Consider the following 23,822-nt stretch of genomic DNA (forward strand, 5'->3'; position numbering starts at 1 on the left):
TGAGATATAAGATGTGACAATATCCTTTATATCGATATAGTCTATGTTACGTTATAATTATAGTTGCGGAGCCGCAAGTTTGCCTCTCTTTCGTCCACTTCTGTCTCTATGCAACGTTACTCGACCTCGCCTCTCCTTCACTGAACACAACTCCCCCTCCTCCCCATCGCTTCACCTGCAGGCAGCGACAAGATGGACACGGCAAATGTCCGTTAATGAGTTACTGCGCATCGCCCCGTGCGTGGGGCTGGACGGTGTCAACGTGTTAACGAGCTAACCACGCTAACGAGCTAGCCACGCTAACGCCATGCACGGCCTGAAATCCTTTCATCTTCTCAAAAGTTGACTGCGCGCCTTTTGTATGAATTCTGGTTGTGCTTGATGACCGCGAACCGATTTTATGTGATACACAGCGCTCAGCAATCTGTCAAAAAATGTTTTAGTTCGACTTTGCAAACAAAATGATACATTTTGGCTGTCCATGTTTGGTGTCGCTTTGGGCTTAGGGTAATCACTGACGATGACTTACACCTAAAAGAGGTCAAAATGAGAAAACGTTGCTCTAAAACATGTTGACATGGCAATGAAAATGAACAATAATCAAAATTGATCATGCAAACTAAAAGACTAAAACTTAGTATGTTTCTCTTGTTACTTCATTAGCCTCAGTGTTCTCAGATCATTCTTTACATAAAAGCACCCAGTTGTCTTGCAAAAAATATGTAGGGTTAGTGAAATCACACACATTCAAAGATACTGGTAGTTATTGTTTCAAATGCCTATTTCATCACACCCAGGCTGAATTCATCTAAGGGAGTATGAAAGAGATTATCTGGATGCTGAAATGATTGTTAAAATACATTAGGCCAATAATAGTAGACCTGTGCTACATTTGTCCAGCTAGGCAATACATATTTCTGCATAAGAGATACACGAGACACCCTTTAAATGAGCAAATTTCATGCTTAAAACATGGAAATGCAGCCAAAATGGACCATACAATGGCCTCAGTGAACACATCAGCACATAAGTAGAGATGAGGAAACACAATCACATTAGATATTAAAATTACTATGAGTAAATTATATATATTCTCTATTCTTCAAACCATGTAACAATATGATAATCACACATGAGAACGACATTTCCAGTTATAGAAATTTATTTTTTTTCAATATTAAAGAAACCAATTATGTGAATAAAAGCTCACCACAAGAACATCTCCCAACCCAGTCTTACAAAGTTGCAATCAGGCAAACAGATGAATGCATTCGTTCAGTGATATGAATGATGGACAATAAAAACTGGGTATGGAACATGAACTGTTGGTGAGCTAAAAAACAATCCTGGTGCTGATGCTTGTCATTGAACTTTTTGGACAGAGCTCTTGATTGAAATGCCTACCGTTGTGTGTAGGCATTTCAGTCCAGATGTTATGGAGTTCAGTTCACCTAAGATGTATTTCTAAAGCACCGGATTGCAAAAATAGCCGCTTCACGGCTGTTTATATTGTAAGGTAAAGACCATACAATGTAAGAGAGAAAACCCCAACAATCAGATGATCCCCTGTGAGCAAACCCTTGATGACAGTGTCTGTGAAGGTTCTCAGTCATCAAGGCCATAGTAGTCTAAGGAGCTTGGAAAGAAAAGCGCCTGGACTTCTTTAAGTTTAACTTAAAGAAGTCCAGGCGCTTTTCTTTCCAAGCTCCTTAGACTTGGTGACGGTGGGAAAGAAAAACTCCCTTTTAACAGGAAGAAACTTTCGGCAGAACCCGGCTCAGTGAGGGGCGGCCATCTGCCTCGACCGGTTGGGCGGCACAGCTGTTATAACCCCTGACGCAGCATAGCTTCTAAGTCTGAAAGATAGGTAAATACCTTAAACCTGCACTCTATGCAGGACACCAGGTGATGACAAGACTTACAGTACTATAGGAGCCTATGCAGAAACTGTTTTCTCTCTTGAATCTCTGTAATTTTTTTGCTACTGAGTGTCCGGGCACAGTCACTCATTTTGGGCCAATTAAGTCAAATGTCCATTGTCTAAGTTATACCCACCCCCCTCCCCCCTCCCTATTTATCCTGCGTTAACCAGGTTTAATAGGGAGTGCCAAAGTCGTAGTTGTGCTAAAACTCCTCGAATTCTCCTCTGAGATTTTCGAGCAGCTGACTTTGTTCTTGAAAGTTTTTTGTCATTTGTCTCATCGCTTCCCGTCCATTCCACACCTTTTTGGTAAGGCCACTAACCTTATTTTCTAAGGCCTTATTTTGTTGTAAGAGTGCGTTAACTTGGACATCGTAGTTGTTTATCACACTGTTATGTTCTTCCTGTGAAACTTTGGGAGTCTGAGCTTGGGTTTGCAACGCCATGTCTTTTGCTTTCATGGCTTCCTGGACATCACACAGATTTTTCTTGACCTGTTCAAGCTCTCTTTTCAGTGCCTCACATTCATGGCACAACAACTCCTTTTCTCTGTTGATCACGTTCAAATAATGTTCAGAGTCTTTCTCAGTGGCTTTGAACATCCGTGATTCTCCTTTCACACCCTCATCATGTGGTTTCAGTTCTTTTTGACAATCATCACTCCTTTTGGAAAGCTCCTGGAGGTCCTGTTCAAGAAGTTCGTTATGTTGCCTTAATATGTCAATTTCATGTGCAAAGCATTGGAGTTCCAGGGTCTGTCTGAGCTGTGCACTGTTCGTTGTTTTGTTTTCCTCATTCATGATCCTTTTTCTTTCTTCACTCTCTTGTAACTCTTTAAAGGCTGTGTTTGCCTGATGGAGCTCATTTTTAACAGCCTGTATTTGCTGTTGCATGTCATCTTTTTCCTTTTCAAAGTCCTTTTTCAGCTCACACATGCGTTTTATCATCACATCATTTTCCTTTTTTAAAGACTGGTTGTCCTTTTCCATGTCTCCCACTTTTATGACCAAGCCTGCCTTGTCACTTTGCAACTCTCTGATTTCATCCTGCATTTCCTGAATCACCTCTTTCTGTTGCTGAATTTCTTTGGTATTGGAGCTTTTTAAATCCCGTAGAATTCCGTTCCAAAATTCAAGGTCTTGAATTCTGAAGTGAAATGTTTCGTTCTCTAGTTGCAGGTCTCTTTTCCTCTTGTTTTTAGAGAACCCACTTTGTTTGAAAAGAACTTCAATGTTTTTTTGGAGAATTTTGTTCTCATTTATGAGCTCTCTTTTTTGCTGCTTAAGGTCGGCGTTCTCGACTTTAAGGTCACGTATGGTAGAGTTTTGTTGTTTGAGAGTTTTATTCTCATTTTTGAGCTCTTTGATTTGCTGTTTAAGTTCTTCGTTCTCGGCTCTCAGGTTGCACACAACAGGATTTGACAGACTCATATTTCAAATTGAAGTTGATGCTAAATCTCTGTACTAACTTAAAGATTTTTTAAAAATACTGTCAACTGTGTGAGAAACAAGTTTCGAGTATTTTAAGTGTTTTCCTGCCTAGTGAATTTTTCCACTATCTTTGAAAGACTGACAAGAAGGGGAACCTTTCTCCTATTTAAGGGTTTTTAGTGTGCTGATGTCATAAAGAAGATGATAGATCAAAGGGATCAAAGGGATTTTGGTGGAATGTCACTGTGTCTGGTCTGGGCAGTTGGCTAATTGAATAATAACAAAATGCAGACTTATGGTTATTGTAATTGATGATGGTTACATGAATTATAAACACCCAATAAATATTATTTAGAAAACCAACTGTGGTGGAGGAGTGGTCCCTGGCTCAGCCGCAGGGGAGGAGTGATGCAGTGGGCTCAAGGGGGCGGTGCCAGGGAGGCTGGAGGGACAGGTGGTGATGATTTGGCTAACAAGGTTTTCCTTTTTATATAGTCAAGCCGGAGACCAGAGTGAGCAGAAGCGTGTGCAGAAGACCAACTGGAGAGTTGGTGAACAGGTTGGCAAACCATGAAAGACATATGTGTGGTGCTTCAACAAACACTCGTCCAGACTGATCAACATAACAGTGTGTCGGGCTGACCTTTATACAAACAAACCAAAAAAACAAAAACATGTCATTGTGAAGCTTTGGCAAATACTACATTGGTCAACTGATGGGCCGTAAGCATCGGTCAGGTTCTTTGACAGTTAGTGTTGCCTACAGTAGAGCTGGGCGATATATCGAGTTTTTTTTAAAAGATATATATATTTTTTTTATACGAGATATAAGATGTGACAATATCCTTTATATCGATATAGTCTATGTTACGTTATAATTATAGTTGCGGAGCCGCAAGTTTGCCTCTCTTTCGTCCACTTTTGTCTCTATGCAACGTTACTCGACCTCGCCTCTCCTTCACTGAACACAACTCCCACTCCTCCCCATCGCTTCACCTGCAGGCAGCGACAAGATGGACACGGCAAATGTCCGTTAATGAGTTACTGCGCATCGCCCCGTGCGTGGGGCTGGACGGTGTCAACGTGTTAACGAGCTAGCCACGCTAACGAGCTAACCACGCTAACGCCATGCACGGCCTGAAATCCTTTCATCTTCTCAAAAGTTGACTGCGCGCCTTTTGTATGAATTCTGGTTGTGCTTGATGACCGCGAACCGATTTTATGTGATACACAGCGCTCAGCAATCTGTCAAAAAATGTTTTAGTTCGACTTTGCAAACAAAATGATACATTTTGGCTGTCCATGTTTGGTGTCGCTTTGGGCTTAGGGTAATCACTGACGATGACTTACACCTAAAAGAGGTCAAAATGAGAAAACGTTGCTCTAAAACATGTTGACATGGCAATGAAAATGAACAATAATCAAAATTGATCATGCAAACTAAAAGACTAAAACTTAGTATGTTTCTCTTGTTACTTCATTAGCCTCAGTGTTCTCAGATCATTCTTTACATAAAAGCACCCAGTTGTCTTGCAAAAAATATGTAGGGTTAGTGAAATCACACACATTCAAAGATACTGGTAGTTATTGTTTCAAATGCCTATTTCATCACACCCAGGCTGAATTCATCTAAGGGAGTATGAAAGAGATTATCTGGATGCTGAAATGATTGTTAAAATACATTAGGCCAATAATAGTAGACCTGTGCTACATTTGTCCAGCTAGGCAATACATATTTCTGCATAAGAGATACACGAGACACCCTTTAAATGAGCAAATTTCATGCTTAAAACATGGAAATGCAGCCAAAATGGACCATACAATGGCCTCAGTGAACACATCAGCACATAAGTAGAGATGAGGAAACACAATCACATTAGATATTAAAATTACTATGAGTAAATTATATATATTCTCTATTCTTCAAACCATGTAACAATATGATAATCACACATGAGAACGACATTTCCAGTTATAGAAATTTATTTTTTTTCAATATTAAAGAAACCAATTATGTGAATAAAAGCTCACCACAAGAACATCTCCCAACCCAGTCTTACAAAGTTGCAATCAGGCAAACAGATGAATGCATTCGTTCAGTGATATGAATGATGGACAATAAAAACTGGGTATGGAACATGAACTGTTGGTGAGCTAAAAAACAATCCTGGTGCTGATGCTTGTCATTGAACTTTTTGGACAGAGCTCTTGATTGAAATGCCTACCGTTGTGTGTAGGCATTTCAGTCCAGATGTTATGGAGTTCAGTTCACCTAAGATGTATTTCTAAAGCACCGGATTGCAAAAATAGCCGCTTCACGGCTGTTTATATTGTAAGGTAAAGACCATACAATGTAAGAGAGAAAACCCCAACAATCAGATGATCCCCTGTGAGCAAACCCTTGATGACAGTGTCTGTGAAGGTTCTCAGTCATCAAGGCCATAGTAGTCTAAGGAGCTTGGAAGAAAAGCGCCTGGACTTCTTTAAGTTTAACTTAAAGAAGTCCAGGCGCTTTTCTTTCCAAGCTCCTTAGACTTGGTGACGGTGGGAAAGAAAAACTCCCTTTTAACAGGAAGAAACTTTCGGCAGAACCCGGCTCAGTGAGGGGCGGCCATCTGCCTCGACCGGTTGGGCGGCACAGCTGTTATAACCCCTGACGCAGCATAGCTTCTAAGTCTGAAAGATAGGTAAATACCTTAAACCTGCACTCTATGCAGGACACCAGGTGATGACAAGACTTACAGTACTATAGGAGCCTATGCAGAAACTGTTTTCTCTCTTGAATCTCTGTAATTTTTTTGCTACTGAGTGTCCGGGCACAGTCACTCATTTTGGGCCAATTAAGTCAAATGTCCATTGTCTAAGTTATACCACCCCCTCCCCCTCCCTATTTATCCTGCGTTAACCAGGTTTAATAGGGAGTGCCAAAGTCGTAGTTGTGCTAAAACTCCTCGAATTCTCCTCTGAGATTTTCGAGCAGCTGACTTTGTTCTTGAAAGTTTTTTGTCATTTGTCTCATCGCTTCCCGTCCATTCCACACCTTTTTGGTAAGGCCACTAACCTTATTTTCTAAGGCCTTATTTTGTTGTAAGAGTGCGTTAACTTGGACATCGTAGTTGTTTATCACACTGTTATGTTCTTCCTGTGAAACTTTGGGAGTCTGAGCTTGGGTTTGCAACGCCATGTCTTTTGCTTTCATGGCTTCCTGGACATCACACAGATTTTTCTTGACCTGTTCAAGCTCTCTTTTCAGTGCCTCACATTCATGGCACAACAACTCCTTTTCTCTGTTGATCACGTTCAAATAATGTTCAGAGTCTTTCTCAGTGGCTTTGAACATCCGTGATTCTCCTTTCACACCCTCATCATGTGGTTTCAGTTCTTTTTGACAATCATCACTCCTTTTGGAAAGCTCCTGGAGGTCCTGTTCAAGAAGTTCGTTATGTTGCCTTAATATGTCAATTTCATGTGCAAAGCATTGGAGTTCCAGGGTCTGTCTGAGCTGTGCACTGTTCGTTGTTTTGTTTTCCTCATTCATGATCCTTTTTCTTTCTTCACTCTCTTGTAACTCTTTAAAGGCTGTGTTTGCCTGATGGAGCTCATTTTTAACAGCCTGTATTTGCTGTTGCATGTCATCTTTTTCCTTTTCAAAGTCCTTTTTCAGCTCACACATGCGTTTTATCATCACATCATTTTCCTTTTTTAAAGACTGGTTGTCCTTTTCCATGTCTCCCACTTTTATGACCAAGCCTGCCTTGTCACTTTGCAACTCTCTGATTTCATCCTGCATTTCCTGAATCACCTCTTTCTGTTGCTGAATTTCTTTGGTATTGGAGCTTTTTAAATCCCGTAGAATTCCGTTCCAAAATTCAAGGTCTTGAATTCTGAAGTGAAATGTTTCGTTCTCTAGTTGCAGGTCTCTTTTCCTCTTGTTTTTAGAGAACCCACTTTGTTTGAAAAGAACTTCAATGTTTTTTTGGAGAATTTTGTTCTCATTTATGAGCTCTCTTTTTTGCTGCTTAAGGTCGGCGTTCTCGACTTTAAGGTCACGTATGGTAGAGTTTTGTTGTTTGAGAGTTTTATTCTCATTTTTGAGCTCTTTGATTTGCTGTTTAAGTTCTTCGTTCTCGGCTCTCAGGTTGCACACAACAGGATTTGACAGACTCATATTTCAAATTGAAGTTGATGCTAAATCTCTGTACTAACTTAAAGATTTTTTAAAAATACTGTCAACTGTGTGAGAAACAAGTTTCGAGTATTTTAAGTGTTTTCCTGCCTAGTGAATTTTTCCACTATCTTTGAAAGACTGACAAGAAGGGGAACCTTTCTCCTATTTAAGGGTTTTTAGTGTGCTGATGTCATAAAGAAGATGATAGATCAAAGGGATCAAAGGGATTTTGGTGGAATGTCACTGTGTCTGGTCTGGGCAGTTGGCTAATTGAATAATAACAAAATGCAGACTTATGGTTATTGTAATTGATGATGGTTACATGAATTATAAACACCCAATAAATATTATTTAGAAAACCAACTGTGGTGGAGGAGTGGTCCCTGGCTCAGCCGCAGGGGAGGAGTGATGCAGTGGGCTCAAGGGGGCGGTGCCAGGGAGGCTGGAGGGACAGGTGGTGATGATTTGGCTAACAAGGTTTTCCTTTTTATATAGTCAAGCCGGAGACCAGAGTGAGCAGAAGCGTGTGCAGAAGACCAACTGGAGAGTTGGTGAACAGGTTGGCAAACCATGAAAGACATATGTGTGGTGCTTCAACAAACACTCGTCCAGACTGATCAACATAACAGTGTGTCGGGCTGACCTTTATACAAACAAACCAAAAAAACAAAAACATGTCATTGTGAAGCTTTGGCAAATACTACATTGGTCAACTGATGGGCCGTAAGCATCGGTCAGGTTCTTTGACAGTTAGTGTTGCCTACAGTAGAGCTGGGCGATATATCGAGTTTTTTTTAAAAGATATATATATTTTTTTTATACGAGATATAAGATGTGACAATATCCTTTATATCGATATAGTCTATGTTACGTTATAATTATAGTTGCGGAGCCGCAAGTTTGCCTCTCTTTCGTCCACTTTTGTCTCTATGCAACGTTACTCGACCTCGCCTCTCCTTCACTGAACACAACTCCCACTCCTCCCCATCGCTTCACCTGCAGGCAGCGACAAGATGGACACGGCAAATGTCCGTTAATGAGTTACTGCGCATCGCCCCGTGCGTGGGGCTGGACGGTGTCAACGTGTTAACGAGCTAGCCACGCTAACGAGCTAACCACGCTAACGCCATGCACGGCCTGAAATCCTTTCATCTTCTCAAAAGTTGACTGCGCGCCTTTTGTATGAATTCTGGTTGTGCTTGATGACCGCGAACCGATTTTATGTGATACACAGCGCTCAGCAGTCTGTCAAAAAATGTTTTGGTACGACTTCGGTAAGCTACGGAGCTGCACCGGTTGATGGATTGTCGGAGCATTACGGCTACCGAGGAGCCTCGCGGAGTGATACGTACTGTGCTTCAACGTAATATTACCGTATTGTGTGTGTATAAGGACCATAAATGGCACCTGTTCAGAGACCTGGTTACGAAGCGGATTTCAAACTCCAGGCTGTCAGTCACGCAGTAGAAGTTGGGAACAGAGCAGCTGTGAAATCTGTCTATGTTATTATGCTCAGCGTCTTTTAATTTACATTTTGACTGCACAATTGTGAGCTCTTTGTTATGCACAAAACAACATAGTTTTATTTATAGAGCAGCATTATTTAATAAATGCTCATAATTTATTTTTGAGTAGGTTTTTTTTCATGTACATCTATGCTGTATGTTAATAAAAGTGCCTGTGTGACATCTGGGACACAGCTTTGACTAAGAACTCTCTTTTTGTTCTTACTTTATGGCTTTAAAAAAATATTGAGATGTATATCTTATATCGCCATCCAGCTAAAAAATATCGAGATATGAATTTTGGGTCATATCGCCCAGCTCTAGTCTGACACAAGATTTGGCACAACTGACTTTAGTTTTCTGAAAACTCCCATCTTCATATTAGAGTTTAAAAGTTGGACGTAGGAATCCCGAGTTACTTGAACTTCCTCGATTAAAGCAACAACCCAGAGGGAACGACCCATTTTCCATTTTCCTGGTAAAAACATGATGTGTGATCAGAGTTTTTAGGGCATGGGACTCTAAAACTCAAAAGCCTTACCAAAGCTGCTTTATTTATTTATTTATTTATTTAATTAATTTAAGATCCCCAAGTGGGAGTAGTGGCGTGTTGGATCTCTTCCAGTGTGTCAAAATGGTGATCTGCAAACGTCATGTTCATTCTAGTAAGTGCTGAGTAGGCGGTGCTTCTCACCTAATCTCCTGCCTTTAGGCATAGAAAACAGGGACTCTTCTGTTGAAAACTGCTCAGCTCAGCTGTAGTTGCACGCCCAGCTCTCATCACTACTGATGATCCTGCATCAGAAAGCTGATGTTTGCTCTCTTTGTGAGTTTGAGGACTTTGGTGGCCAGAATGATACTTATGCAGAGCAGCCTGAAATCAGCAGCCGAGCAGGTGACACTGAACAGAAGACCGGCTGTTATTCATACCGTGGATTGATATATTGATATATTAAATTAAAAAATCCACACTTTTAGCTGATTATTTTACTAAGAAAAGCAAAATCTCAAAGTGGCTGTGGCAGACTGCACACTGACACTACAAACTGTAGAGAGTCACTGCTCCATAATTCTTCTGCAGCGCTTCGCATTCCCTTAAACCTCCCCAAACGTCCCTGTTGCTGCTTTTTTTAAATGTAACATGGTGCGTTGATGTTACAGGTGCACAAGTTATGGATTAATATCATTCCCAGTGTTATAGCAGAAGACACATAAGAAATTACTTGCTTCATATTATTTATTTATTTATTTTTGTACACGAGAACGTACTGCTCTGCTTGCTAACAATCACAACCACTGGTTCACACCCTGTCATCAGTTTGACTATCATTTGTTGTCTTTAATCCTTCATAGTTTGTTTAATGTTTCTCTTGATTTGTGATTCAGATGACTGATTCCTGTCTTGATGGTCTCCTGCTTTGTTTCAGTTGGAACTTATTTAGTGGTCTGTGCCCAAAACGAACCAGAAGTCCTGTTTGTATCATCCCCATCTTTAATGTAAACCTCTCAACAAAATCTTGATACAGATGACAAAAACTACTCCACAGTTTTGTGTCTAACCATAACTTTGGCCGCTTTGTTTTCTTTTTTCCTCCCTCTTTTAGTTTTAGTGATCCGCAGTACTGATACAGAATGAATAATGCGAATGCTTTGATCTGGGTTCATCTGGTAGTTTGTTTTAAAGCTCGTCTGAGTGTACGATTACCAGTCTGATACTTCAGGAGCTTTAAAAGAAACGGGAACAAAGATATTTTGCTAAAAGCTCTTGAACCCAGGACCGATCATGTGAATAACACTGCTGTTCACCAAAGCTTCTTAGCACTGGCATACTATAAGGACCCTGCTGAGCAGCTCCTCAGTGATCCTCAGTCCTGCTGACCTGCCTCCTCCCTCCCTCCATCAGACCAGGGTTCCTACACAGCTCGAGAAACTGATGGCTTAACAATAAAATTGGGGATCAAATTGAACTTTAGAATCAGTAACATCTTAAAACTTTATTCCCCTTTAAAGAATAAAAAAAAAAAAAAGCCAAAGAGAGGTGCAGAGAAAGATGTCAAGTGTCAGGAGAGACAGTGGGGTCAGGGATTTGGTGGCTTGTAATAACAGAATTATTAGTTATTTACTTTTTAGTTTAGTTTCAGTTGGTTTCCAGAGCGAGTTTACACATTTCAGTTCAGTTGATTGTTTAAAAATGTTTGGTTTCAGTTTAGTTTTTATTATTTCCATTGTTAGTTTTACATTTGTCTGGGGCCCCACACTGTGTGTGTTGAAAGAGTTGACCAATTCGGAAAAGACTTAAACATACGTAAGAAATTTCTTTATGTAAGACCCCTCAGTCACCTCTAGTGACATTATCCATCTTGGAATGTTTTGGGGTTTTCTTGAGAAGGTGAGGTGTGTAGGAATCCTGTTAGGGACACGTCTGGGATTGTCTGAGATTTCCTGGTCAGTGTTAACATTGGCTTGATGTTACCATCAGATTGTGTCCAGTTTCAAAGCGACCACGTCCAGAGCGGTGTGCCAGCTGGTCAAAGAGTATGTGGGTCACAGGGACGGCATCTGGGACCTCAGCGTCACCAGGACCCAACCTGTGGTGCTCGGGACGGCGTCTGCAGGTATTTTCTTTGATGCTCTTGTACTTTATTTATGTCATACAGTCTTTTTTTTTTTTTTCTGTGGTGGTGGTTTTGTCTCTACCTTCATCTTCTGTCTTCAAACTCAGAGGTTGATGTGTCTTTGTCTTTCCTTCTGTTGTTTGCAACGTCAACATATTTAAACATGTTTAAGCTCTTTTTTTTCTTTCCAAGCTGAGACCTAAACTAAAGCGTGATGGACAATTGTTAATAAATAAAAACTCAGACTGTCCTGTGTGCTTTCCAACAGACCACTCTGCTATGCTGTGGAGCATTGAGACGGGAAAGTGCCTCCTCAAATATATGGGTCATCAAGGATCAGGTAGAGTTAGAAATGTCAAACCCTGGATTTCCTGAACCAGCACGTAATAATCTCTTCTGTTGAAGAAGTAGATCCTGCAGCATTGTGACCTGCTAAAATTTTAATTGCACATTTAGTGATTAAACAGCCATCATAAAACTGACGGTCAGAAAAACATTACTTGGTATACTATGCCTCAGTGGTGTTTGTCATGTGACAGAGTGCATATCTGTGTCTCCACAGTGAACTCCATCAAGTTCCACCCCACTGAACAGATGGCTCTAACAGGTAACCATCGACAGCATCAACATAACTAAGAGTTAAAGCAGAAGCAGCCAAATCTGTGTTACGTGTATTTATTGCAGCAGCTGGAAAAATAAAACTGAAGTGAAATACTGTTTCGATACATCCGAGAAACGATAACCCAAACATGAGAAGGCTTCTGCAGAAGGACTGAAAGTGTCAACGAATAAGTGTTGTTGTCTTTTTACTGCTGGTTTTAACCATAAAGTAAAACATGGACACAAATGGAGCGTTATTTCTTTTTATTTGTTTTTCCTTGACTCTCAGCAGCTGTTTTACCCCTTTATCTCTGCTTCCTCCACAGCATCTGGAGATCAGACAGCTCACATCTGGAGATACATGGTGCAGCTGCCGACTCCACAGCCTGTTGCTGATATCAGCGTAAGCACAAAGTCGCTTTTTTTTTTTTTTTTTTTTTTTTTTTTTTTTTTTTTAATAGTTTAAAACTTGTTAGTGTTTCTGTAGTGAACGCCTCCTCCTCTCCCTCCTACATCAGCAGCAGACACCCTGTGAAGACGACGTGGACTTCTCAGACAAAGATGAGGCCGACGGCGAGGCAGAGGGCCGAACGACTGCCCTTCTATCCGTGTGGCGACCACGACTCTCCGCAGCCATCAGGGTGTGGTGATTGCTGCTGATTGGCTGGTCGGGGGCAAACAGGTTGTGACAGCTTCCTGGGACCGAGCCGCCAATCTGTACGATGTGGAGACGTCAGAGCTGGTCCACTCACTCACTGGTAGGAAGACGAAAGTATTGAAACATGAAGTATTATGTTTATTATAAAAATGTGGAGCCCAGACTGGGAGAAATATGCCTTTCAATCTCTCTGAAGTTGACTTGATGACATTTTATTAGTTGAGTTCAGTTTTGTTTATTTACCCAACTTGTGTGAAGTGTTTCTGGTTATATTGCCAGATTTGGTTAGTGAGAGCAAAGCTGTGGTTTTCCTTTCTGGTTTAAAATGAACTGTTTTAAACATTTCAGATCATCTGTTCTACACTACAGTTATAAAATTCTGCTTCCTTTTATGGTGCTGATCTTATTTCATTGGCATGTATTTAATCATCTCCCTAAAGTAGATGTTTATTATCTCAGTGATGTAATTGTGTTGCCCTTAATTCTTTCAGTTTGTATTTAAAACACAGATGACCTGTACAACTTGGAATCTGCCATTTTTGGAAAGCGGGGAATCATAAATCTTCTCCCAATTACGTCAAAGCAGAAGAGGAATGCAGTGAGAATGTAATCGGTTTAAATCGCCACAGACTTCCTTTGCTCCTGAGAGGAGGCCTGTGGTGTTTCTAAGTCATGTAGAAATGTAGTATCAGGCTGCACGTTTATGTAGTTTCAGACAAGAAAGTATTTTACCATATGTCTAAAATAAATCATTATTTTTACTTACTCATTAAACTATAACATTCAATGTTTCCAAAAGTTTTTGATTGCCTCTGTGATGGATGTGTTTACACTTGCCTACTGATGTAACATGTCAGACAGTGGAGTTTGTATCTGTCTGTCTGATGAACAAAAACCAGGAAATTGGGAGGGATTGTGCGTCATTAAAGGTGCTGCAGTCAGTTTTGAACTGGGCGGTGTTCAGCCGAATGAAGGTCTCTCTGTGAAATTGGAATAAATGAAGTTCGTAAAGGGGAGATGGTGCAGTGTAGCTGGGTTGGAAAACATTTCTCATTGTAAGAATGGCAGTTTTTAAAAAGAAAGATAAACAGGAAGGGATACGAGGAAGTGTGTATGCTCCTCACCGTGTGCTGCTGTCTCTTCAGGGCATGACCAGGAGCTGACCCACTGCTGCACACACCCCACCCAGCGTCTGGTAGTCACCTCATCCAGGGACACCACCTTCAGGCTGTGGGACTTCAGAGACCCGTCCATCCACTCTGTCAACGTGTTCCAGGGACACACTGAGTAAGTCCAACACTCATGCATCCGCCTATATCTGTTGCCTTCATGTCAGGTGGTTCATAAAAAGCACTTTAGAGTGCTGTAGTACAATTAACCATAGTGGAGTGGAAGCCCAGTTATTTTGCATTGGTGCATAGATGTATATAGCTATGTCTCAAATAATGCAAACTTTCATACATGTGAAAGTGTGTGCTGTATTAGGAATAGAGAGTTTGGCTATAAAGACAAAAACCTTTTTCTGTACCATTTGTAACGGTCATTTCTGTTGCTGTAAGCAGCAATAAAGCTGGATATTTTAATGAGGGACTTTATGGGGGCTAATGGTGCTGCTTGGTTTCAGCTGCTGGCATATTTGTGCTCAAGCTCTTCTTTGCTGGTGACAAACCTGTGAAATGAGCTTTGCACACAGCAAGAGACTAACACTGACATGGTCACCAGAGAGCGTGGAAGAAAATTCAGCGACCTGTTACACGTGACATTATGCTAATGAAAAGTGGGCGGGGCTGGAGTTACAGTTTGCCTTTCAACTTTGAAGCAGCTTGTTGAAGCTACTACCAAGGGAGTGAAGGAAAGCACAGATGGACATAAGATTAGGTGGAAGATGGATCAAAGAGGTAACCATGTAATCAGAGTTTATTTTCTTCACAGCGACCATCTATCAACTACAGAGTGAAGTCACGACAAGCAAATCATTTAATATTTGCACAGGGCTTTATACCACCACTGCCCCTTCACTTGTTATCTTTACTGATGATAGATATCTGAAAGAAATCATCTATAAAACATTACGTTTTCAGTTCCTACTTTCTAGAATTTGGCTCTAACTGCGTTTGCAGGAAACGGCTACAGCGGCTTTAAAAGGAAACAAAACAAGAAGCTGATGAAATGAAAGTTTTCTGAAGTCTAAACTGGACTTGTTTTCTCGTCCTGTGGCAGCACGGTGACGTCAGCAGTGTTCACAATGGGAGATAACGTGGTGTCTGGGAGCGACGATCGAACCGTCAAAGTGTGGGACCTGAAGAACATGAGGTCGCCCATAGCAACCATCCGCACAGACTCTGCAGTCAACAGGTGTGTAAACCTGTTTATATTTATGTCATTAAAAGGTAACGATCATAGGAAGGAATACATTAAAATGACTACACAGGTCTACTAAAAATCTACAAAAGTATTTTTTTAAGGGAGCAAAACTGAGCTTAAAAGGCTCAGTTTTAAATGTCACAAACATGCGCGTCCCTGCTCTTTCAAATATGAATGTTTTAATTGTGGGAAACTCCTGAATCTGATTTGGCTCTGATTAAATCAGAGGGACCATATACTGCAGATAAAGTCTGACCTCGTGTGTTCCCTGTTTACTCCGTTCAGGATCAGCGTGTCAGTGAACCAGAAAATCATTGCTCTTCCTCACGACAATCGGCAGGTCCGGCTGTTCGACATGTCCGGGGTGCGACTGGCTCGACTCCCACGAAGCAACAGACAGGTGAGTCCAAGATTTACCATTTAAACAAAAAACAAAGACTAAACCTCCACTAAAAATTTAAGCCATAGAAATAAAAATGAAAACGTTCCAGTGCAGCCTCTTGAAATGTAACAGGAGGTGGTTTGAATAGATAAAAATGTATCCAGTCTGTTGGATATATAATGTTTTAGAGGTAAATTTTCATAGTGGGGTTTATTCTAATGTGAGCCTTTAATTTTCTGCAATTTATTATGTCACTTAAACTGAAGTAAACTTTGAGATTTTTATATTTTTCACTTTATTCTTAATCATTGCAGCTGTGAGACATTCTAGCATTTAACCCAGAGTTGAATGTACTGATTTATTTAGATTTATGGCCGTGGCAATTTACTATTATTATTATTATTTTTTTAATTATTATTATTATTATTATTATTATTATTGTTATTATTATTTATTTAGCACATATTATTATACTTAAACTCAATATGCTTAACACAGAAGATAAAAACATACAAACCCAGATGGGTTGAAGATTTCCCTTTGTCAGTATGTGATGTAGTGTAAGGAAAGCTTCTGGGTATAGAGTTCATATATTGTTTATTAGATATTATATATATTCTTCTTCCTCCCCTCACCTCCAGCCAGTCATGGCAGATGGCTTTTCCTCCCTGATGCTGGTTCTGCTGGAGGTTTCTTCCTGTTAATTAATTATGATTTGGTGCTATATAAATAAAATTGAACTGAATTGAAAATGTAGCTTTTGGGTCTTAAAAGTTAAACCAATGCAGAACTGTCTTAAACCTGCTTTTTTCCTAATGCACAGCAGGTGACTCTTGAGGGGAAAAAAGTGATTGTTTATAAGTTCAGAACAAAATTACTTCTAACTTGGACTAAACCTGCATTTTGTCATCTTAACATTATCAAGAAAAAAGGAAATATTTGTGTTTACTGCTTAAGAACAAGGATGCTCAGGATCCATGTCAAAGTAAAAATTTCACCCTCACAGCTGCCGCGTCTTCTGTTTTATGATTTAGGGTCACCGGCGCATGGTGTGCTGCTCCGCCTGGTGTGAAGACAACACCACCTGCAACCTGTTCACCTGCGGCTTCGATCGGCAAGCCATCGGCTGGAACATAAACATCCCCGCTCTGCTGCAGGAGAAATGACCTCCTCCTACTGTCACCTTACAGGGAAATGCCACCAAAAGTCTGTTTGGAGTATCAAACACTGAAACCTTTGAGTGGGGTTAAAAGGCGGCTTGAGAAAAGTTTTGTCTCGTACCTTTGTGTCGATGAAAAGTTGTTTCATGTTGTAATGTACAGGATGAAATTCCTGTCGTTTCCAGCAGCCGTCTTTTGAGCCCACGGGGGGGTCAGTATTTGTACTCGATGTCCTTCGAGCTCTGTTCTCCTCCTTTGTTTGGAGTAGAGCAGAAAAAAGCCTTGCACTTGCTGTCTACTCCATCTGTCACGCTCACTAAATCACCGCTGCCAAAATATACAAAACACATTTGTGGTCTTTGCGTGGAAGTGATTTAACATCTGGAAAAGAGAAAAAAAAAAATCCTGTGTATCTCTAATGAAAAAAGCAGAGACGTAATTCACGAGCTTCTTCTTTGCCGCGAACAACAACGCATTCTGTTAATGCTAAATCAGATCTGTGACGTCTTGACGTTTCTGCTTGATGCTGATTTAAAATGCAATACTGGAAATCTAATCTGTGCCACTAACAGCAGATTCATGCTGGACAAAGACGGCGGTCTGCTGCTTTAAAGGAAAACTCCACTTGTTTTATATCATTAGTTTTTCCTGTTTAATACACTGCAAGAGTTACATCAGTGAAAACTTATTTGTGAAAACTTGTTGTTTACTTTCTGCGTCACGTACATTTCCTAGGTTATGATGCAACGTGGCAGTGGAAGCCCTCACTGCTGGAAAGCTTGAGTCTCATCTTCTGCACTGGGATCTAACTTGACAAAGCGTTCGTTTTCAGTATTCAGTATTATATTTGACTTTTTCTTTTTTCTTGGCAACTGAAATAAGTTTCCGAACATTTTGTTTGGCTCCTGGCTCTGTCTGTAACACGCATAATAACTGAAAACCAATAGTTATGAGAGTGTGTCTGAGGACCAGTGAGCGACATACAGGCTGTAAAATGACTCCTGCGAGGACTCGGTGTGAGCCTGCCGACGTTCATCCAGTGGCCACTTGTTGGTGAGCTATCATGAAACTTTAGCAAGTAGCTAACAATTTTACAAGAGTAACTGGTACTGCAGCAAAACATTACACTACTCCACAAAACCAACTGCAGTTATCTGTTTGAACTACAGACTGTATATAAAAGATGCATGTAGCCACTGTGATGTCACTCATTGGTTTTAGATGTAGTCTGAAGCCTCGGTATTAGCGACGGTTGCTCGGAGCCACCGTGTTGCTATTCAAAAGGCACCAATGTCCGATGTCCAGTACAGTGACCTGTGTTGCAATACCTGTCAGATTAAGTGGCCACACCTCCAATTTTGAAGGTAACAGTAAGCAAATGGATGAATATAGGAAAAAAATCTGTGTAGCGTTCTTATGGGGGAGGAAACTATCTTCAGAAGCTAAAAGTATTTTTGTGCCACGCTATAAACAGGCTCTTTAATGCGGTAAAGCTGGGCATTTTAACATGGCGCTCTTTGTGAATTCACTCACTTCTGGAGCCAGCCTCAAGTGGACAGTAGTGGAACTGCAGTTTCGAGCACATCTTCAGTTTTTAGCTCTAAAGTTGCTACTTATTGTTTATGGATATTAATGTTAGCTACTTGCTACTAGCTAACGTTGCATGCTAAATAATGTAGACTCCTAAGTTAAACCATGTTGGGTTTATTATTAATCCTCAGTGCATAATCCCTGACTGCTCGTTGCTGTCGTCTACTGCAAAACTTAGCATTGAGTCTAGCAGTGAGTCATGTGCAGGTGTGTTACCAGACTACGCTGATCTATGACGCAGTAAAGCATCCACTGGCCTTGTTTGTGTTTCAGAGCCACTTTTGATGTTTTGGTCCTATGGATGTTTAGGACATTTGTACTACTGTTGTTTTGTTTGTTTGTTTGTTTCACATCACTGTTTGGTTTTTGCCAAGGCTAACATGTTTCAGCATGGCAATGACTCTTTGGCATCCTGCATTATTCATCTTTTTTCTCTGTTTCCTTGTTCTCCATCTGGCTTCCAGTAGGTTGCTGGTTCTTCTTCTTCTTGTCTTTTTATAGTTTAACCCATTCAAGAATTCTCTAAATTTAAGTAGCTGGTATTTGACCCAGAAACAAGTCCCACATTGACAGACCAGCAAACCATCACCCTAAAACTGCCCAATTGGTCCTGTGGTGGAAAGTTTTTTTTGGCGTGATGATGTCACAGCTATGTCAAAGCAAACATAAACAAGTGATGCACTTTTAAAAAAATATCTGTTACAGTTTTTCTTTTTGCTGCTGTTGTTGGAAATAAATGTTTTTCTGGTAACTTTTGGCTGTTGGTCAGTTGACATGGTGGCACATAACCTGAAGGACTTTAATGGTCAGGGTGGCGGTTTTGAAAAAGGATAATATCTCATGCTGGCAGCACAGGGGTTTGTCTCACTCCAGTTTGTGCGGCTCTGTTTGTGCTGCAATGTTTAGGACGAACCTTCCCTCGCTAGAATTTGAATTAGAGACTCACTTTTGTTTGAAGCCAGTCGGTGTTAAACAGCAAAATCAGGATTTGCTCAGATAGAAATGAAGATTTCATGGGTTTTTTTTTTCCTGTGTGTTTATCCCAGATCCAGGAATCCAACAGGCATGCACTTTCTGCAGTGCAGACATCTGATAAAGGAAAAAACCATCCACTTTAAATGAGCATCAAAGAAGTGTCGTCAAACGTAAAGATCGATCTGTTGAAATGTTCCCTTGTCTGCTCAGTCCAGCTGTTGTACCAATGCCTGACATGATTGTAAAATCTTTTTGTAGTTTATCGCAGTGCCCTTTAGTGAATAGTGTTGAAACGATATCGTGGGGATTCTCTTGTGTGTCACTTTTTTTTTTTTTAATGGTACTTCAAAATAAGTGAGCACTGTTGCGATGCGTTTACTGTTACTGGCTTCGCTTTCCCACTGCCACTAAAAGACTCAGCCAGAGCTGCATTTGAGGGAATGGGAGACTGTGTGTGTGTGTGTGTGTGTTCCACTCGTGAGTTACAGCAGTGACACAGTAAACAAGCACAATTCATGTAAAACTTAAGTTTATATTTGTGGAGCGTTCACTGGTTTGAAGAAAGCACACTGATATGATTAACATTTTATCTCTTCAGTGGGAACAAAATACCTTTTTATTTGTTTGTTTGTGAGTAAACATGGTCGAGCTTTACTGCCGCCTTTTGCAATCCTAAATATTTACTTTCCAGCAGAACTGTTTGTTGAAAAACTTTGATGTAAGAAGGTGTGAAAGGATCATTAGTCTGAATAAAGTGAAAAAAGCGCAGAGGTCTGAAATTCAGTGTTAGTTAAACTCCAGGAAAGCCTCCCACAGAGGCTGGAACAGTTTTAAATATCAGGCTGCAAACATGTTTCTGCTGTAAGGTTGGACATCGTGAGACAGGAGTCTGTTTTTGAATCTTCCTGTGTGTGTGTGTGTGTGTGTGTGTGTGTGTGTGTGTGTGTGTGTGTGTGTGCGCGCATGTGCGCGTGCAAAATGTTGAACTCCTCTTACTTTAACATTTGTGTCACCGACTGTGATATATTAAGAAAGGTTGGCTGTACGTAGCTGCAACATGTTTCTTCTTTTTTATAACATGATGACATGTTGTTACCACTTCTTTGGTGTAACTCAGTTTTGTTGCTTGATAGTGATTTTTTTCTTCTTTGTGATGTGATTGGAAAAAAAAAGAGTTCATTTTGTTATTTATGCCAGGGAAGATGCAGGCAGAGGGTTTTTTTGTTTTTGTTTTTTTAATGGGCAGTACATTTTTTGTGGTATCTTTAAAATTGTTTGCACAGACAGGATTCTTTCCAGTATCAGCATTACTCATATTTATTTTGTATTAAACCGCATATGTTATTGTCAGAACTTTTGCTAAACTTACGAGAACACAAAGAACTTCAGAGATCATCGAAATCTAAATAATGTGCTGGGAGTAGGAGGTTGATAGGAAATCTCAAACTTTTATCAGGAAAAAATGAAAACTGATTGAGAAAATGACGAGCAGAGGTCTCAGGCTGTTGTGCAGGGCTCTGTGCTCTGATGTTAAGGAGTAAGTGACGCCACACACGAGACTGAAAATGGATTTAACTTTAGGATATCCTGATTAAATGAAGTACCGACGCTTTGTATTCTTATCTCGCATGTATATGCAGTGGTGGTCATTATCTGCATTATCTTTAAAGTTGGGGCTCTAATCTGTTCCTCCGGTCGTCATCCCTGGTTTAAATAACAGAACATTTTTGTGTGTGTGTGTGTGTGTGTGTGTGTTTTTGTCCTTGTTGACTTTTTCGCTGCACTCGACTGCTCTTTCCACCAACACTGAGCCACTTTGTTATCACCTTCACGACTCACCAGTTTTAACCGAACGTTAAGTTTCATTTTTCACGCCATCAGAAAAACCCGATCACTGAGCATCGGCCGTCATTAAGCTGCCATCCTGAACCCTCGTCAGACTCCTGGTGTTTAAACAGTGTTTCGTGTGGTCGATGTAAAACAAAAACACAACAGCTCACAGTTCTCCCAAAAAAAAAAAGAGAAGGAAAATATGTTACTGAGTTTTGTGGATTATAGCTGTGTAACAAGGAACAAGCAATCGCTTGTGAAACAAAAATAAACCATTTGTGCTGTTTGAACATTTGCTGTCTGTCTGATTTGTGTGTGTATATTGTGTCAATGTCTTGGGGCTTTTTAGGACGGGGGCTTTTATTTTAAATTTGTTGTGCATTTATAGATAAAAATAACACAAACTAACACAAATAATTTTATTTCCAGTGATAAAAATAGTTGACTAATATAGAAGACAATCTGGATGTCTAATAATGGAAACTTTATAGTATCCAACACCGATGGCTTTCATAAGAAATTCTCTTTTATGTCACATTCAACAAAATTTAGTTTTTCCTATAAATTAACACAAAAACACATTAAAATAAGTCTCTGGAATATCTGTAATTAAAGTAAATTAAAGTTAGATTAGATTAACTTCTTGCTCATCAAACCTAGACTACAGTTTGTAAAGCACACCATCTACCTCGAGGGGGCAGTGTGCCATCACACTCCTGAGCCTACAGCACTCACTTTTCAGCCTACATTAAGATAATTAGACATAATAATAATGAGACATCAAACACAACATTTCTAAACAGAATAAACAAAAACACAAAAGACAAAAAACTTGTGAGGAGAGAAACCTTTCAAACTCAATGTTGGGACTCGCTTCCGATTCACGGCTAAAATTTCAGTGTTGCTGGCTCAGCTGGTTGGTTAAGGTTGGGATAAGAAAGTTTGTTACAATATATTTATGGTTTGAATTTTTCACAAGGACCGACACGAGCTGTAGACCTTATTAGGACACTTCTGGAAGGTGAGGATATGCTGGCCTATCTTTACTTGTACAAAGGATTTGAGAGGTGCTATTAGTACAGTTGCTATTCACATTAGAGACCTGCTGAAGCCCTCTTGACCCTCTGTTTGCATTAATTATAACGCATCAGGACCAAAACAGGAGAAGGAAATCGCGCAATTAGACTGTTAGTCTGTTATTTAACAGTGTTGTTACATTGTATTAATCTGTAATTGTTTAACTTTGTCCCAGCTGTCTCTGTTCAGGCCACTTTCACTTTCGGAGTTTATTTTAAATAAAATGAAACTTCTTCGTGATGCAGTGCCAAAAGGAAAACCTGCAGCCTCCATAATCACCATTTAACACTCAGTTTTTGACACACTGACAGTGAAGTGACCCAGTTTTGGCGGTTTCCTTAGCCACATCCCCAGACCACCTCCCTGCAGAGCGCTGCTGAACTGCTGCACCGCCCTCTGGTAGCACTGAGCAGACATCTTGGAAGCACAATACGTCCCTGTTGTGGGTTCTGCCCCGATTACAGGGCCCTTTAGCTGAGAAAGAAAAGCACAAATAAACAGTTAATCATCCTTTTATTACAATATCACTCTCTGGTTTTATTTATTTTTCCAGTTTGACAGTCCAGCCAGTGTGATGCACTTCTTAAATGATATTTTCAGGTAAAAAAATATTTCTCTGCCTCCTCAAAATGACACCTGTCTAATGGAAATGGACAGGTGTCACTTTGAGATGACGCAGGAAACTCTAAGGTGGCACTAACGACATTAACGATGGCTCCAGGAGAGGTGGAGATTCAGCAGCTGGGACCTGGGAGTGACGTGTCTGGATGGGCATTAATGTTGTTCGTCATACCCAGCAGAGTGTGACAAGTCAGGACGTCAGAAAAGTGTTCAAACTGAAAATGTAAATGAGTAAAAGACTGTTTTCAAATCCGTCTGCTGAAGGAGGAAAGTTCCTACAGTCTGACAGCCAATTATGGTCCAGTGTGAAACTTGGGTCCTGCTCACAGCTGGTACTAACGGGTAAGTATGGAGTCTGGAGAGCCATGAAGAGATGTCTCACGCGGGTTGGTTTGCCTGGAGCATGCCAAGGAATGGACCCAGTCAAGACTAGATGGGTTGTAGACCAGTCCAAGATCTACAACCCATCTAGTCTTTGCTAAAAGAACTGATTCCATCTCCAGTCTTCAAGTCCTGAAAGCAAACAGACGCTGAGGAGCGGCTGAGAGTTAAAAACCCTCCATATTCACTCAACACCAATAAGATTGAGTCAGTGAGTCTTTAGTCTTAAGTCACCAAGTCTATCTCTATCTAAAGATGACATACCACAATCTGACTGAAGTATTTCTCCTCCTTTTGGCTGCTCCCTTTAGGGATCTCCACAGCAGATTATCTGAGTCTAGCACACACCATCCCTCTGAATGTGCTTCATCCATGAAGCTCCTCTCTGGTCTTCCTCCTGTCCTCCTGCCTGGCAGCTCCATCTTTAACATCCTCTGTCAAATATACCCACCATCCTCCTCTGCACTGTCTCTCCAAACCGCCTCGCCTGAATTGTACTCACTCCTGATGCTGTCACTCCTGATGAAAATCTGAGCACCTCCACC

The 23,822-nt window shown here is 40.6% G+C and overlaps 3 protein-coding genes across 7 annotated transcripts in view; 2 read left to right on the forward strand and 1 right to left on the reverse strand.

The window, feature by feature from the left end:
* Positions 1 to 21,377, forward strand: part of LOC100691494 (WD repeat-containing protein 37) — a 33,432-nt gene extending 12,055 nt beyond the window's left edge. Inside the window, 10 exon segments of the mRNA XM_025900345.1 lie at positions 11,504 to 11,639; positions 11,908 to 11,979; positions 12,202 to 12,246; positions 12,566 to 12,642; positions 12,758 to 12,821; positions 12,824 to 12,997; positions 14,043 to 14,184; positions 15,118 to 15,252; positions 15,547 to 15,661; positions 16,678 to 21,377. Of these exon segments, the coding sequence (XP_025756130.1) occupies positions 11,504 to 11,639; positions 11,908 to 11,979; positions 12,202 to 12,246; positions 12,566 to 12,642; positions 12,758 to 12,821; positions 12,824 to 12,997; positions 14,043 to 14,184; positions 15,118 to 15,252; positions 15,547 to 15,661; positions 16,678 to 16,809 (1,092 nt within the window). The 3' untranslated portion in view covers positions 16,810 to 21,377.
* Positions 1 to 23,822, forward strand: part of LOC109195563 (tripartite motif-containing protein 16) — a 1,176,058-nt gene that overhangs the window by 429,791 nt on the left and 722,445 nt on the right. The window lies entirely within an intron of this gene.
* LOC100692843 (adenosine deaminase RNA specific B2 (inactive)) overlaps positions 20,643 to 23,822 on the reverse strand; it is a 51,297-nt gene continuing 48,117 nt past the window's right edge. For 3 of the 5 annotated variants that reach the window (XM_005463032.4, XM_013265986.3, XM_025900323.1), the window contains exon 12: positions 20,685 to 22,749. In XM_005463032.4, the coding sequence (XP_005463089.1) occupies positions 22,558 to 22,749 (192 nt within the window). In that variant the 3' untranslated portion in view covers positions 20,685 to 22,557. Of the gene's footprint in view, positions 22,750 to 23,822 lie in introns of all 5 variants that reach the window. The other 2 variants (XM_025900324.1, XM_013265987.3) reach the window with 1 other exon arrangement.

The sequence above is a fragment of the Oreochromis niloticus genome, linkage group LG18 (genome assembly GCF_001858045.2).
Source record: "Oreochromis niloticus isolate F11D_XX linkage group LG18, O_niloticus_UMD_NMBU, whole genome shotgun sequence".
Classification (NCBI taxonomy): domain Eukaryota; kingdom Metazoa; phylum Chordata; class Actinopteri; order Cichliformes; family Cichlidae; genus Oreochromis; species Oreochromis niloticus.